Source organism: Chanodichthys erythropterus, chromosome 15, assembly GCF_024489055.1.
Source record: "Chanodichthys erythropterus isolate Z2021 chromosome 15, ASM2448905v1, whole genome shotgun sequence".
Taxonomy (NCBI): Eukaryota; Metazoa; Chordata; class Actinopteri; order Cypriniformes; family Xenocyprididae; genus Chanodichthys; species Chanodichthys erythropterus.
The window spans coordinates 22158629-22176545 of record NC_090235.1 but is presented as its reverse complement, the minus strand read 5'-3'; the positions used below and the strand labels follow the sequence as shown (position 1 = coordinate 22176545).

The window sequence follows — 17917 nt, the reverse complement described above, 5'->3', positions numbered from 1 at the left end:
TACGCTCTAAAAAAATGCTGGGTTAAAAACAACCCAAGTTGGGTTGAAAATGGACAAACCCAGCGGTTGGGTTAAATGTTTGCCCAACCTGCTGGGTAGTTTTATTTAAACCAACTATTATTTTAAAATTGCTATATGGCTAGCTTAAAATGACCCCAAAATAGTTGGGAAATTAAAAACCAGATGCAATTAGAGACAACAATAATAGACAAAAGGTGAATGTTTATTAATAAGCTTTAATATTTTATTAATATAAATTTAATAGTTTAATAGTTTATTAATATAAATTTAGCAATTAAAGCAATTTAACAAATGTTTATTGTTTAATAACTATTCATTGAACATTAAAATATAACACATTCAAACTATGTAATAAAAGTATATTTGAACTGAATGTTTAACTATGATCTATAGTATTTGTCAGGCTGAGTTTGTCCCGTGTTTTAAATGTTATAAATTTGTTCAATGTATTTGTTGTCCAAAAAAGGTATTTGTTACTTAATTATATTACCCTTTTCATTGATTGTTTTTTTGTTTCCTAATTGTTTTGCTGTTTAAGGTGACTTTTATGTAACACCATTTTCAACTAAAAACGGAAAAAAAAACTTTTTATGTGTTTTGTTTGTTCATTTACACGACAATCTGAAAATTCAAACGTCAGAAAATGGGTTTCAAAGTGTGAGTTTGAAACGTCAGAAAATGGGTTTAAAAGTGTGAGTTTTTGAAAACAATACCATTATCATCTCAGTGTAAAGCTACAAAAACAAAAATGCAAATTTGTGAAAACTGTGGCATCATGCACACATGCATAACATGTTCAGTCTATAGGCGCGTAGTGTTTCTTTACAAAGTGACATCGCCAACTACTGGCCTGCATTGAATAATGCAGTGTTTCTAGTTGTTTTTGTGGATCCATGTGAATGGGATCATTTTGAAAAACACAAAGGAAAAAGGATTCCATTTTTAGTATATTTTTGTTATGTAAACATACCCTAATTTTTGTTTATTGGCAGCTTCCATTGTGACAACTTGCCCCGTGTATTGTGATAACATGTCACGCTGTATATAAAAGGTGAACTGTGCTTCATGAAATGTTTCATTTGTCTACCAAAAGTTCGAAAACACTGGCCCTATCTCCCTTATTTTCCTCTTGTGAGATGGATTGTGAGGCACATTAAAAAGAAGTACAACATCATAAAAAACAAATTCAAGTTTTATATGGTAAAACAAGCCATGCCTTTCCCTGAGAAAGTAACAGAGAACACGTTTAAAGAATTTGCTGTGTTAATTCTGATGGAAACAGCTATCGATGGCTTGTGTCCACAAATTAAACTGAGCTCTAGATTGGGATTAGCTAATGAGCAAACAGAGGACAATTTAAGACTGTAGCCAGAATTGTTGGTATTTTAAAAGTACCCATTTTATTTGAAGGCTCTGCTTGATCAACTTTGAATAATAACTCCCCTCCAAACTAAATAAACCTGGCCATAATTGCTTTCGCAAATCAATTAAGTTTGTTTGAACGAGAGCCAAAAGGAGGACCAAGGGACTTCCATTGAGCCTTAAACTATGCTGAAGCTACGCTAGCTCAGGCTAATCTCAAAGACACTCAGTCCCTTTCCGCCAGTGCACATCCCACTTCCTGCGGAGTGAAAGCAATCTATGAACACATGCTCGCACACACGTGGCTCGGCTCCGGTTAACATTGTCTTTCTCTGCCAATTTTTGTGTCCCTTTAGTAAATTTAGTGCCTGTCTGTTTATGTTGTCAGCATATAAAATGCTCAGAAAAACTCAAAAGCAAGCATCTTGTGTTCTTATTCCGAACCATCTTGTTTCTTTTTTATTGATGCATAGTTTGCTATAATCAGCTTTCCTGTCCTAACATTGAAAATCTATGCAATCCAAAGATTTCCGTGTCTAAACGTAATGCCGGTCACTCATATCTGAGCTTCACCGATTGCTGCACAGAATCAATGCTCAGCAAGCAGATATTTCCAGGAGAAATCCTTGACTTTGATTCTCTTCAGTCTTGCCTGCTCGGCTGAGATCATCTGCTGCTGTCCTTAAATCACGTCCTAAAGCGCTGATCCGCACACTTGTGCTGAACATGTCAACCATCTCATCAAAGCCCAGACGCTGAATATCAGAACTCAGGCTGAATGCACAAGTGAGAGGCAAATTGAGTTACCCTGTTTTACATAAATATAGAATTAACACATAGAGGGACTGATGATCCGCAACAAAGGGCGATCTTTATATGCCTTGTAAGCATGAAGATTTGCATCCACTACTCAGCGTTTAAACACAAAGCAAAAATATCGTTCAAAAGGCCCCTGGTGAAATTATTTAGGTCGACAGGGGTCATACTATGGCTGTGCATTTAATCATTTCATCCTTCTCCAAAACAATACAAATGTTGAGGTAAAAAAAGAGGATCCAAAGAGGTATGTGAACTGGGAAAGGTCTTAAGCCATACGATAATGTAATGCTATTTTATATATACTACTGTTTAAAAGTCTGTGGCCACATAATTATTTAATGTTTTTGGAAGTCTCTTACGCTCACCAAGGCTGCATTATTTGATCAAAAATATAGTGAAAAAAGCTATATTGTGAGATATCATTGAAATTTAAAACAACGTTTCTATCTTAATATGTTAAAATGTATGTTAATTAACGTGACGTCAATGCTGAATTTTCACCAACATTATGCCAGTCTTTTTTTTTTATAACTCAACCGTTTAAATTATACTAAGCCTTAAAGTTCTGCATAATTAAGGGCGTGGTCACTTGAGTGACAGGTAGATTGCCGCTGCTGTCTGTGAACCGTCATGTTACCTCAACTAATTCCAGCCGCTGAATCTGGCATCTCTGCCGTGTTTGTGCTTTTTTTCTCTCTTTTTTTAAACAATTATAAAATATGGTTTGCTGCATTAATAGTCGAGACTGATGTGTGTCTGTGTACATGTGATCACATGCGGAAAACAGAACACACGGTGTTGGATCATCTTGGCATTGGCTAAAAGTTCCTGAGATTTACTACAATGACAATAGCAGGAGGATATAAAACTCAGAATGTTTGGATATTATAACTAAATCTGCTGCACTATTTTGAAAAATTATACTTTGGACACGGCTCATTTGTTTGTTAGATACGATCACACACAGTTTTACAACATAAACGCTGCTCAGATTTCATTATTTCTTGAAGAACAATGATGGAGAGCAGATCATTCAGAAGAAATGTCGTGCAAACAATGGATAATATATCAATATTTCATGGATTTAACGCTTTCGTGGACAAAAAGTACTGTGTTTTGTTTTGCAATGGACATTTTACCCAAGTGCCACGGATTGGATTAATCCCATGATCTCTATTTCATTTTTTTTGTTGTTGTTGTTGTTGTTGTTATTTGCACACCCCACACAAATTAATTACTTGTGTTGGAGCATGTTGCAGATGTGTCTATATCTTATAAAAGAAAAAAATATATAAAATAAAAACACAGTAGATTGACAGTAAACCTTTAGAACTTTCTAATGAGATAGCTTGTTATCTTTATTAATATTTTAGATAGTAAGATAGATAGCTCCTGCAAACATGATCACGTTGAGCTAGGCGGGCATGGTTTCAGCAACCAGTCACATGGGCTACTACTACGTCCCGCCTCTTTGCCCATTTTCAGTTACCAACATTCACAATTACAGCTTATGGACAATTGCAAAGGTTATTTAATTGACACATCCTAAACTCAAGAGAAAATCCAAAGATTCCCACTCAAAAAGCCAACATCATTCAGTCTTTTACTTATAAAAAAAGTGTCTTTTTTACTTCCTGAATGAATCCATGTTATTGAACAAATCGACTGAATGAATGATTCAATGACTCACTCACAAGGACAGTCACTTGTCGTCACCTACTGGCGTATCGATGTAACCTGCAGAAAGAGTGACTGAAACCCCCCCAACCACTAATACACAGACAGACAGTCTGTCTGGAACAAACACATACAAGCTGAGTGATACAAACAGTGAAAAGTCCCTGTTGTATAATGTAGATTTTAGCACCTCATGAATGCTGAACTGACCAATCAGCATCCAGGATTGTGAATGTACATTTAATAGTGTATTTTAACATGCTGATACTCATTCAGGTGCATACGTGCAAACCGAAATGCCAGTGAGATCTACACATCACACCAAACTCAAGTGCACTCAAGGACATGGACAAAAACTATAGGCTTGGTTAATATCAATGCAGTACAAAGAGTGTCAACAGTGCCCATTGTATGCAATACCACAACAGATACTCAACAGAAATGTAGTGTGTGTGTGTGTGATGCACATGTATTGTAAGCATGCAGTGGAAAAGTGCAAAAGGAATAATATTAACCAAAATCTCTTAACAATATCAGTTACTTCTCATGCATTGGCCAGTATACATTTACAGAGAAAAAGCAAACATTCAACTGACGTTTAATTATGTGTGACCTAGTCATGCAGTGTGTGGAAGTGTAAATGTGTAGAGGGACGTCCAAAAGCATGGAGGTACTCTACCTGCTTGATGCTGCGGCTCACCTGGGCAGGTGGCAGTGTTGTTGCAGAGTCGGGTTTCCCTCAGCGGGCCGCTGCAGAGGGTCCCGTATGGAGAGGATACACATGAACGAGAGCGAACCTGCCAACCTTGCCCACATGTTAGCGAACACACACTCCACTGAGACCACTCCTCTGCTGCCGGGTCACCTACAAAACACGAGATGGAGAGAAAGGCAAAATCTTGAAATTCCTGACACAGACACAAACCAAAGACTTTAAGAAAGTTAAAAAACAAGGTCAACATTAGTCCAGAAGGGTTATGCTTCATTACCGCCTTGAATAAACTCCTGTGAATGAACTAGAACAGCATTTTCACATATTCACAAAATCCTCTTAAAAATCCTTTTCAGGTCTTCGGTAACTTAAGGTCTTCTAAAAGGTGTTTCAAGGTCAGTGGCAGCCGGATCTGAATGTGACGGGTGGGAATATGTCAGTCACTTTTTGAAAGCCGTGTCCTTGGGTAGAGGCAACATCACAAAATGAACGGGCAAATCAAATTAATTGCACGTCTTGTAATCGCATTACATCTTCATTTGCATGTGGTGAGTCAGAGCTTAGCCTTATTTGCGGAGCGGATGGGTGGAGAATTGAGGGTAGGGGGCTGATGGGGACAGGAATGCCATCGGGAGTTTACGCACATACGCTTTCTTTCACAGAGATGGAAGCTGAAATGTGGGATGCCAATTACTTCAAGATGAGAACATTCACATATACTTTATTGTATTAGTTTTATTTAAAAACAATAATAAAATATATTGTTACATTATTGTAATATTTTATATTGCTTTCAAATTTATAACACATTTTACAATTTAATATATTTAAAAAGTATATGTTAGATATTTTCTATTATTTTTAGACTTTTATACACATATACCAATTAAACATTTGGGTTCAGTACGATTTTATTGTTTTTATTTAAAGTACTCTCTTATGCTAAAAAATACAATAAAAACAGTAATATTGTGAAATATTAATTCAACTTGAAATAACTGAATTCTATTTTAATATGCAATTTATTCCTTTGATGACAAATCTAAATTTTCAGCATCATTGCTCCAGTCTTCAGTGTCACATGATCCTTCAGGAATCAATCTAATATGCTGATTTTGGTTCTCAAGAAACATTTCTTATTATTATCAATGCTGAAAACAGTTGTGCTGCTTAATATTTTTGTGGAAACTGTGATACTTTGTTTTCAAGATTCTTTGATAAATAGAAAATTCCATTTTCTCTTAAATAACATCAAAGTCGCTGTCCATGGTGCTAAAGAATGACTTGCGAAACAATATATTTTTTATTTTTATTTCCTATAATAAGATTATTTCCTATAATAAGAGTAAGGACTTCACCACAGTAAAATGTTTACATGCCACAAACAAACCTCTTCACTCTTGTTTACATGCAATTTTCATTATTCTGATTTTTCATTAAGAATTATGGTTATTTTACCACCATCATTCATATATCCCAACGCACAGTTATGAACTTACTTACAGTAGGTGTGTTACTTTTTTTTTGATGACACACCTACAATATCTTCATTTCAATGTTTACAACCATCAATATACTGCATTGTCTTCATGTTGCGCAATGTTGTCAACATTAACATAAGTTGTCAACATAAGTTTCACCAGCACCCCAAAAATGTGATATCTTCTTTACCGCTATGTTTACGAATTTATGCATACAACAACATCCTTGTACGTCAGAAGCACATGCACACTTACATGAAGAGTTCAGATGCAAAAGCCGCTAAACGCCATCTCTGTCAAAAATGAGATAATGACATTTAACGAATGCTTACGGCACGTAGTACACGTTCAACAAATCATGTGCTTCAAATCCTCTAAATCGCAGCGTCAGCCCATTCAGAAATATCGGTTTGTTGGCAAAAGCCTCTAGACGCCACTTCCCTTTGGCAGCAAAAGCCGCTATATTCCGAGAACCAATCAGAAGGCGCGAATCGAATCATATGATTTCGAGCGGTTTCAATATAGCGGCACGCTGAGGAGATTTTTTTATGAAATGGATCAGCCTGTCCTACTAACATTGAATGGCAGAAGAAAACATTATTTACCTCAAAACTCTGCCTGTCATAAGGCAAAATAGCCTACAGTGGAAATCGCTTGGTCGCAATTGTATCATGCACTCATAACAGTTCTTCGTGCAGTGCCGTTACTTTGAAGGAATCAGATTTATAATACATCAAACAACAGCTCTATTTCGCCAAAGACAAAGTCAAACAAGATGCTATTCTTCTGTCTCATATGGAAGCTGTGCCATGTAGACAGAGGAGGCAAAAAGTGGAGGCTGAATAGAAGAGACGTGCTAGATCCCTGTGTAAAGAGGTTTGACTACTGTTTCATTTTTAAATTATTGTGCTATCATCTTTTTCAGGGTTTCTAGTTGTATCTTTAGTGATTTTTCAACTATTTACTATGCCTTGCCACAAATAGGTGGATTTCTAGGTTTTTGCAAAATAAGCACAAGTGGATTTAGCTGGTTTTGACGCAAAAGAAAATCTAACTCGTTAAAAACCAATAAATTGTCTAGAGTGACATTTTTGAAAAAAAGTTATTTTATTCACTAGCTAATAACCTTATCATTACCTTTAAAATGAAACTACTGATCTTGATTGTAAAAGCCTGGTAAAAAAATGCTCATTTAAAAGAAAAGATGTCTGATGGATTTAGAGGGTTTTGCATCTGAACTCTTCACATGCATGTCTGTTTAAAATCAACATATGCCACATATTCTTCTATGATTATGGTTACTATTATTATGACTTTAACTGCATCAATGTGATCAAAGTATTAAGTTTACATAAGTTCAATTTTAATCACAATATTGCCTAAATCTGAATATAATTGTATTATGAGGGGTCATGTAAATGTAGTTAATGACAGTAAATGGGATTCACCTGTCTGGGCCTGAAACACACCCGGCTGGTCAGCTGATCGCGGCCTCTGCGTCTTCACCTTCTGCTCATCATCGTCAGGCTCTGGACAGACACATACACAAAACAATAAATAAAAATCATTTCATCATGAGAACTCTCAGAATAGTTTTATCATGTTATTGAATATGGCAACTGCAGCTGATGTTGGAGAGCAAGACACACAGCAAACACACATATGCTAATAGATGCTCAAACATGCTGCTGTGAGCATGAAGGATATGCTGCTGCTGCATAATTAGACATACATAAATCCCAGTAGAAGATCTAGGCAGGTGGAGCTGGGGGAGGTAGAAGGTTTCAGAGGAACTCTGAAACTGCACTGCAGGACTAGCTTAAAGCCAACACCGAACCAGACTATTTAAAATCTCATTGGCTGCAGGATCAGCAGAAGCCAATCAACTTGTGCCATGCGGTAATGGTGTGATTGCTTACAGATTGCATGGAAATTACCTCCCAGCCTGTGCCCTCTAGAGTTTCATGACTGAACTATATATATATATATATATATATATATATATTTATATATATATATATATATATATATATATATATATATATATATATATATATATATATATATATATTCTAGTGGTGGCAACATGAATATGATAAAGGAAACTCATGTTTAATACAGATTTTTTTATTAATATATTTATTAATAATAATAATAATAATAATAATAATAATGTATATGCTTCACATGTGGCTCATCCAATGAGGTTTTAGAGTTGTAAAATCCAGTCAGAATATGCTGCTACAAACATGCATCTTTATTAGTATGGAACTGATGCATAAGGTTGTACAATCACAAATGCTAAAGCCCACACATACTATTAGTGCTGTTTTACATTTACACAATAATGTAAGACATCTCTGCGCCAAGCATCCTCTTGCCCTTGAATGAAATGTAAATCTCTCCATTGTGTGAAGAACATTTTAAGTGTGCTGCTGCAAACCTCTTCTTGTAGCAGCTCGTGAGAAAACCTACATAAGCCAACAGAGACCTGTCACCAAAGTGTTTTCTATATCTGGCCTAGTCCTCGGGCACATGAAAATCCCTCACAATGTGAACACACACTCATGAGAGCGTATATTTCAACGCCTCCTTGCACAGATGAGGCTACCTGCCCCCCCAAAAAGTGGAAAGTTTAGTGGAAAGTGGGTAATTCCCTGTCTACTTTGCTGAATTTAAGTCTTTAAATGAGCACAGTCAGTGTGTACTGCCATGATTGCCTGTACAAACCAAATGAATCCCAGGGATTAATTCTTTTTGACACCTGAAACTAAAATAGAAGTATTTCTGATTAATTCAAGATGCACAATTTATTTATTCATGAGTGTTATTTAAAAACAACCAACAACAAAAAAAAAACTCAAAATTGGAGTGTATAAATGTTTATGTGCAAAAAAAAAAAAAAATATATATATATATATATATATATATATATATATATATTTAAAATCTACTTAATCTATTTTTTTATATAACATTAAATATAAATGAGAGTGGGCGTATCAAAGTAATTAGCATAATACATATCCAAACCATCTCTGTATAAGGACTACCACACAACCTCTCCTGTACACTCACTGCCTAAAAATATGTTTACGGCTATGCATGGAGACCCCATTTTTTTAGGTTTGCTCTTTTAATGCTGTATCTGTTTGTCTCTAATGTATAGAATATCCAATACACTCATTCAGCGGCACTCTCTTCTCTGGAGCTGATTGGTCGGCTTGACCTTTTGCTCTGAGAGCACGAAGAGATGAACAGCGTGGGTTGCTAATAAATTCCACAGGAATGGAAGAGGATTTCCATAAGATGTGGCAGGAAGAACCAAAGGAAGAAAACACTAGAAAACAAGTGGATTCTCTGAGGCTCTTTATAAATTACCACATGCGTTTAAGGATGCTTAGAAGAATTCACAATCATGAAGCACATCCTCAACATGAACTAAAAAAAAAACAAAAAAAAAACTCTTTTTGTGAGGCACGACTTATACTTCAGCGAGCTCCTAAAACTCAATGTTAAATTCATCTTAGTCAAGAGGCAGAGAAAGAAGCACCCCACAGACTATGTGTGTTTACATTTCCATTATTTCCCTGCAAAAAGTAGTTCAGAGGTGAGTGCGGATTGGATTTTAAATGCAGATACTATTGTTAAGATACAAATGTATTTGAATAATGTAGGACACAGAATATTTGACCAGCATTTAAAACTGAATGCTTCAAAATAGATTAAATATACAAACAATTGTTTAAACGTAATGCCCTGCTTGTGTTACTTAGTTACTTTTTATGGAAAGTAATGTGTTACATTACTTTTCCGTAACTTTTTCTCATCTGGGCTGGGCTGTTTGTTTGTTCGTTTGTTTGTTCTCATTAGAACAAAAAAAATAAAAAAAGTTATATTTTTAGCAAAGGTAAAGGCCCTTTCACACCAAAAGTGAAATGAATAAGCCTCAGAATGAAGGAAATGCAAATTCACGCCTGTACACTGGAGGGTGCAGTTCAAACAAACAAGACTTCCAGGTGTGCTGCCAATTCTGGAATACAGAAGAATAGGATACAGGAGAACATGTAAATGAGTAAATGTATGCTCACATTGAGTCCTGAACTACAATAACCATTGTGACCCATCCCACCTATAACAGATAACTTGTGTGTTAGAAGTTAAAGATAGGAGCTAAATGGTATAAGACTGTATGAAAAAGAGAAAACAAAGAGACATAAGAAGCTGTACGAACGAAAAACATACCGTACAGTATAAGAAAGGGAGACAGGCATTTATTAGCAAAGCGAGCTGCATCACATACATTGGAGCGCATGGGATGGATGGATACTCCAGAGACTTCCCCCCCGTTGGCTCTGTCAAACAGACCTGATTACCAGCGCTTCCCACAGGGCTATTGTTAATACGCTTATGATAGCTCAGACGCGCACGCAGACGATCACACTAATTTACTCTGTCACGGAAAAGACAATAGTGGTGTCAGGAAAGGCGGGGGATTGTTTCTGCTTGCTTTCTGTAGCTCACTCCTACGCCTCCCTTCGCTCTGCCTCTCCTCTGCGTCTGTTGTTGTACCTTGGGTCTTTGCCACTGTCTCCATTCGGCTCAGTAAGATAGAGATAAAATAAACACGTTCTTTAGCTGCATATCAGACATAAATTCTGGGCCGAAGGATTCCCTCTGTCCTCTTATGTCTTTGATTGAAGGAGCTCAAGCACATTTCTTGATAACATTTCTCAATTTTCTCACAATAACATCTCTATTAAAAGCCACTCGGCTCCTCCCTGTTGCAGTTCACAGAGCATCCAGAGTGCATCTCAATAACATCCATGTGTTGAAAAGGAAACAGGCAATGCTTTATTAGTCTTCATTTTAACTGTGATTCAGAATACTAAAAGTGAGTCATCATACAGCACTGTGGCCTTTCAATATTTAAAGGAATAGTTCACCAATATAGTGTTTGTTTGTTTGTTTGTTTATATAATTTACTCAAACGCATGTTTTTCCAAACCCATATGACTCTATTTCTTATGTGTAACATGATAGGAACAGTTCTGAAGACTGGAGAATGGGGGATTTTAAAGGGAACCTATTATGCCCCTTTTAAAAGGTGTAATATAAGTCTCTGGTGTCCACAGAATGTGTCTGTGAAGCTCAAAATACTCTACAGATAATTTATTATAGCTTGTCAAATTTGCCCCTATTTGGATTTGAACAAAAACACGCTGTTTTTGTGTGTGTCTCTTTAAAGGCAAATGAGCTGCTGCTCCTGGTCCCCTTTCCAGAAGAGGGCGGAGCTTTAACAGCTTGCATTTCGGATGCTTAACAACAACAAAGCTGAAGAATCTCACACAGCCAAAATGAGGATTTTCAGCAACGGTGTTCAGCCTTACATTGTTCAAACTGGAGTCAGACACTGATGGAGAGACTCAGGAAGAAGTTACAACTTTTAGAATGAAACTGGACGTTTCTGAATGGTTAGTGGATAAATTTATGTAGTTGCTGTGGAGTTGATTCAACTCATCGAGTAGCATTTGCCGTCATGTTAATCTTTTGTTCAAATCCAGCATTGAATTGACCCTCGTTTGTGAAGCAGTCTGGCGTAAAATGACGGCTCGGCTACAACACTCTACTACAACAACTCTTCCTCTTCTCTAAAGCAGCCCAACATGGCCTCACCTCCTTTGTTGCATGTTCCTAGAGGCAAGGTTTATTGAAATGTTGGGGTTTGTGATGTCACCAAGAAGCTCGTTGTAGTCCCTACCAGCCGCTTGTTGTAGTCCTTAAAAATCAATTTCTGTAAAAGGAAATATCTCCCTTTGCATTAAACTTTGAGTGTCGTAACTTTCCACAACAAGAATTTAAGTGTCAAAATCACATAATCTGACAGGGTGACTATTGTAACAGACAGAAATATAGTGTAGTGTAGCAGCTAGAGTTCTTACTAGAACTAGGAAGTATGACCATATTAGCCCAGTTCTGTCAACATTGCATTGGCTTCCCATATAGATTTTAAAATCTTGCTAATTACTTACAAAGCACTAGTTTAGCTCCCCAGTACCTGAGCGAGCTCTAAATGCATTATAGTCCTTCACGTCTATCTCAGAATCCAGGCCAGTTGATAATACCTAGAATATCAAAATCAACCGCAGGCGGTAGATCATTCTCCTATTTGGCACCTAAACTCTGGAACAATCTTCCTAGCATTGTTCGGGAAGCAGGCACACTCTGTCAGTTTAAATCTAGACTAAAACACATCTCTTTAACCTGGCATACACATAACACATTATCAATTTGTCTTCAAATCCGTTAAAGGATTATTAGGCTGCATAAATTAGGTCAGCCAGAACCGGGAACACTTCCTATAACACCAGATGTACTCGTTACATCAGAAGAAGAATGGCATCTATGCTAATATTAGTCTTTCTGTTTATCTTGAGGTTTACCATAGTCAGCCGGATATGGGCCGTATCCAGGTGAGATCGAGGACCGGCGCCTTGACACGACCACAACGCAGCCCTGAAGTATCAGCAGAGATTGAGTCAAATAGATCATCCACTGTGAAGTCCTCATCGACACGACAGCCAGTGGCACAGTTCCTCAACAACCGTCCATACCGGCTTGATGAATACAACCCTCAACTGGATGGAACTGGAATAAATACTTTGACTGTTGCGATCCCATTGGACTTGATAGCTGCCTGTATCATAATAAAGCACTGTTCGCTGTTGGCCAGAGGAGATCTGGCCCCCCGACTGAAACTGGTTTCTCCCAAGGTTTTTTGATCCATTTTAACACCTGTTTGCCACCCGATGTCATCTGTTGGAGTTTGGGTTCCTTGCTGCTGTCGCCTTTGGCTGTCTTAGTTGGGGACACTTGATATTTGATATTCAACAGTGTTTTGATCTGCCTGCATTAACACCATTGTATGCGAACTGAACTGAGCTGGATGATGACATCACTGTTTACTCCAGTGCTGATATAGATAAATTAACTAAATTAATAACTATTGATTCTTACAACAGAATGAATCAATACTGAATTTACTTAAGATGGATAATGACACCATTTTCTTTAAGAGCTGTTGTACAGCCAAAATTATATACCATTTATCACTGTAAAGCTGCTTTGACACAATCTGCATTGTTAAAAGCGCTATATAAATAAAGGTGACTTGACTTGACTGTAGTATGAACATGGCATAACAGTACAAGCCTTAGCTTATTCTCCGACTCCGTCTGTATTCTAAAGCAGGATTCTCTAGAGATCGCTGCGGTAGCGGTGTGTGTAACCTGCTTAAGAGTCCAGCACACTAAACAGATGTTGATTATCCTGGGACATCGTCTGTACATTTCCCCTTGAGAGACAACTGTACTTATTTCCACCATCCGGTGTGTGTGTGTGTGTGCACTTGTATTTGATGCTAGCACTTTAAGCACTAAATGAGAGGTTGAATTATGTTTCCGCCACTCTCACAGCTTGTTCTTGGAAGCCGGAAATGAATTTAAGCGGTTAGCTCAAATTGAAGCCATTTAATTAAACGGCCTGGTGGTGTGTCTGTATTACTCACTTGGGTTCAAGTAAAGCTTAGTGTGCTGAACATCCGCATGCATCCATCCAAAACAATCAATACTGAGCGTGGGTGTTTAAAGACGCTAACTGCATCCATCAGTAAAACCATACCTGGTTTACATTAGGCATGGGTCAAAACTGACTAGTCAAGCAATGTTTTTAGTATTATGATAAAATTATGGTCAACACAGATAAACCAATAATTATTTTAACAATGCAGCTGATAATATACATGGCTGATACTGAATTTCTATACTACTTTGTCTAGATAAATTCAAAATAAACCACTAAAATTCACCATTTTAAATGCTATATTTGAATTTAGGCATCACAACATTATAATATCAGATATGGAAATGGATATTCATTTTTAACCTTTCTAAAATTTTAACACACCTAAAACACCTTTTGAGTGGTACAGTCCCACATATGGGATTTTTATTTCTGTGCCCCCAAGAGTACGGTCCTACATATGGGATTTAGAACGTTCAGCGACATCACATAACTGTCAGATTCAAACTATGCTTTGATTCACACTGCACTTTGGCTGTGAGACGGACACACTCAGCGCTTGTCATATATCACAACTATGCAGTTTTCAGCCACATAATTTTTTTTTAAGGTTTCAGGCATTTAAAAGCACCAGTAAAACAATACATTTAGTTTGTGAATATTTTAAATAAAAAAGGAAAAACAAAATAATAGTGATCCACCTCTCATACAGTGTTATTGTCACTTTTGGTGTCTTACGTAATAAGCATGATGCGTCGCCATGGAAACAATAAGGGCAAACGTTATAAAATAACAGCCACCTTGGGGGTCAGCTAGAATACTTTAAACTCATGCTTGAAAGGGTTAAAAAAGAATTGTTGGTTTAACTTAAAAAAAGTAAGTTACATGGTTGCCTTAAAATTTTGAGTTCATTGAAATTAAAAATTTGAGTTAAAGGGACAGATCACCCAAAAATTAAAAGTTGATGTTTATCTGCTTACCCTCAGGGCATCCAAGATGTAGGTGACTTTGTTTCTTCAATAGAACACAAATGATGAGTTTTAACTCCAACCGTTACTGTCAGCCATATAATGCATGTCAATGGGAATTCCATATATAAGAGTAAAAAAAAACAAAACATGCACAGACAAATCCAAATGAAACCCTTCGGCTCGTGACGACACATTGACACGTGACTAAGACACCATCGGTTTGTGCGAGAAACCGAACAGAATTTATATAATTTTTTACCTCTAAAACACCACTATGTCCAACTGCCCTGTGCCCGGATGTTAGTGAGGTCAGAAAACACGTTCTGATGACGGAAGTGATCTTTGCTTCAATGAGTGTGAGACATCACTTCCGTTGTCAGAGCACGTTCAGACCTCACTAACCGAACTATCCCAATTGGTATAATCAACAGAAACTCGAAATATTATGTTATCTGAGCCACATTAATTATTGATGTTGATTTGACAAAATAAAAAAAAATATATATATATTGTGATAACAAATCATGAAAATAATTTTTTACAATTTTTTGCAGTGTTATTGAACTGTTGAGCTTTATCCTATGTAACGCCTGCACAATATCCGTCTTAGTCAACCAACTTTGGAATTTTCAGAATGCTTTTAGCCTCCTGAACGGTGTATGTAAATCACGAATCGGCTCCGGACGGTCTATTAAAAGACTAGGATTTGGCATTTTTGTGGCTCTGTCAGAAACTAACCAGAGAACCCCAGTCCCCAGCTCTGGGGACTTCAAAAGGATCACCCCCTTGTGTGCTAAGGACCATGTGACTACAAACCAGACAGCCCTAAAAAAAATCCCAATACACCACACACACACAAAAACTGGCGGGTTGTTACGTCTGACCCAGGAGATGGGTAACACAAAAACTACTCAAACGCCGGGTTGTTACATCTGACCCAGGATATGGGTAACAAAAAAACTACTCAAACGGCGGGTTGTTACATCTGACCCAGGATCTGGGTAACACAAAAACTACTCAAATGGCGGGTTGTTACGTCTGACCCAGGATATGGGTAACACAAAAACTACCCAAACGGCGGGTTTTTACGTCTGACCCAGGAGATGGGTAACACAAAAACTACTCGAACGGCGGGTTGTTACGTCTGACCCAGGAGATGGGTAATATAAAAACTACTGAAATGCCGGGTTGTTACGTCTGACCCAGGATATGGGTAACACAAAAACTACCCAAACGCCGGGTTGTTATGTCTGACCCAGGAGATGGGTAACACAAAAACTACTCAAACGGCGGGTTGTTACATCTGACCCAGGAGATGGGTAACACAAAAACTACTCAAATGGCGGGTTGTTACGTCTGACCCAGGATATGGGTAACACAAAAACTACCCAAACGCCGGGTTGTTACATCTGACCCAGGATCTGGGTAACACAAAAACTACTCAAACGGCAGGTTGTTACATCTGACCCAGGATCTGGGTAACACAAAATCTACCCAAACGGCGGGTTGTTACGTCTGACCCAGGAGATGGGTAACACAAAAACTACTCAAACGGCGGGTTGTTACGTCTGACCCAGGAGATGGGTAATATAAAAACTACTGAAATGCCGGGTTGTTACGTCTGACCCAGGAGATGGGTAACACAAAAACTACTCAAACGGCGGGTTGTTACATCTGACCCAGGATATGGGTAACACAAAAACTACCCAAACGCCGGGTTGTTATGTCTGACCCAGGAGATGGGTAACACAAAAACTACTCAAACGGCGGGTTGTTACATCTGACCCAGGAGATGGGTAACACAAAAACTACTCAAATGGCGGGTTGTTACGTCTGACCCAGGATATGGGTAACACAAAAACTACCCAAACGCCGGGTTGTTACATCTGACCCAGGATCTGGGTAACACAAAAACTACTCAAACGGCAGGTTGTTACATCTGACCCAGGATCTGGGTAACACAAAATCTACCCAAACGGCGGGTTGTTACGTCTGACCCAGGAGATGGGTAACACAAAAACTACTCAAACGGCGGGTTGTTACGTCTGACCCAGGAGATGGGTAATATAAAAACTACTGAAATGCCGGGTTGTTACGTCTGACCCAGGATCTGGGTAACACAAAAACTACTCAAATGGCGGGTTGTTACGTCTGACCCAGGATATGGGTAACACAAAAACTACCCAAACGGCGGGTTGTTACGTCTGACCCAGGAGATGGGTAACACAAAAACTACTCAAACGGCGGGTTGTTACGTCTGACCCAGGAGATGGGTAATATAAAAACTACTGAAATGCCGGGTTGTTACGTCTGACCCAGGATATGGGTAACACAAAAACTACCCAAACGCCGGGTTGTTATGTCTGACCCAGGAGATGGGTAACACAAAAACTACTCGAACGGCGGGTTGTTACATCTGACCCAGGAGATGGGTAACACAAAAACTACCAAAACGCCGGGTTGCACGTCTGACCCAGGAGATGGGTAACACAATAACTGCCCAAACGCCGGGTTGTTACGTCTGACCCAGGAGATGGGTAACACAATAACTGCCCAAATGCCGGGTTGTTACGTCTGACCCAGGAGCTGGGTAACACAAAAACTACCCAAACTCTGGGTTGTTACATCTGACCCAGGAGCTGGGTAATATAAAAACTACTGAAATGCCGGGTTGTTACGTCTATTTAGCCATATAACATTTGTATTATCAATTTCATATATTAAATGCATTATATTCATGCTTGATTGTTCTGCTGCTCATTCAGAAAGACCAAGTCACATCTTCGCTTCGATCCGGTAACATTGCTTTACACTTTGATGCTAAAATAGGAATTTATTCTTGTGGCCAAAGAATAACATTCTTTTTATAATAGTCTGTGAGAGAATAAATGGTTTGCTGGACAAACTAGGATAGTTTCTCTAAACAACATATTAAACTAGAACTAATCATATATGTAACTGATTATAATTTGTTGTAATTAATTCACAATATATGTGCATAATTCCCTCTTTTGTCGATACATGTATCATACTTAATCATAAGGCTTTATGATTTATTATATTCATATATTTCACCCATGAATTGATTAAATATTTGTAATATCGCTAAAGATTCATTACACCTATAAAGCCTATAGTATTTTTTGAGGCATCTAAATGATCAACTTGATCAAAACTTTGCTGGAAAAAAAAAAACCAAACAAACAAAAATACACGTACAAAATCTACTAAATTCTTTGCGTCTGATTGATAATTTATACTTTTTAGCAAGTAAAAGGGCTTTTGGTAGATTT

At 37.8% G+C, this 17917-nt stretch overlaps 1 protein-coding gene across 1 annotated transcript in view; it reads right to left on the bottom strand.

Annotated features, from left to right (window-relative positions):
• adgrb2 (adhesion G protein-coupled receptor B2) overlaps window positions 1-17917 on the bottom strand; it is a 349244-nt gene that overhangs the window by 152733 nt on the left and 178594 nt on the right. Inside the window, exons 3-4 of the mRNA XM_067410949.1 lie at window positions 7521-7601; window positions 4559-4744 (exon numbers count right to left, since the gene is read on the bottom strand). Coding sequence (XP_067267050.1) covers window positions 4559-4744; window positions 7521-7601 — 267 coding nt within the window. The remainder of the gene's footprint in view (window positions 1-4558; window positions 4745-7520; window positions 7602-17917) is intronic.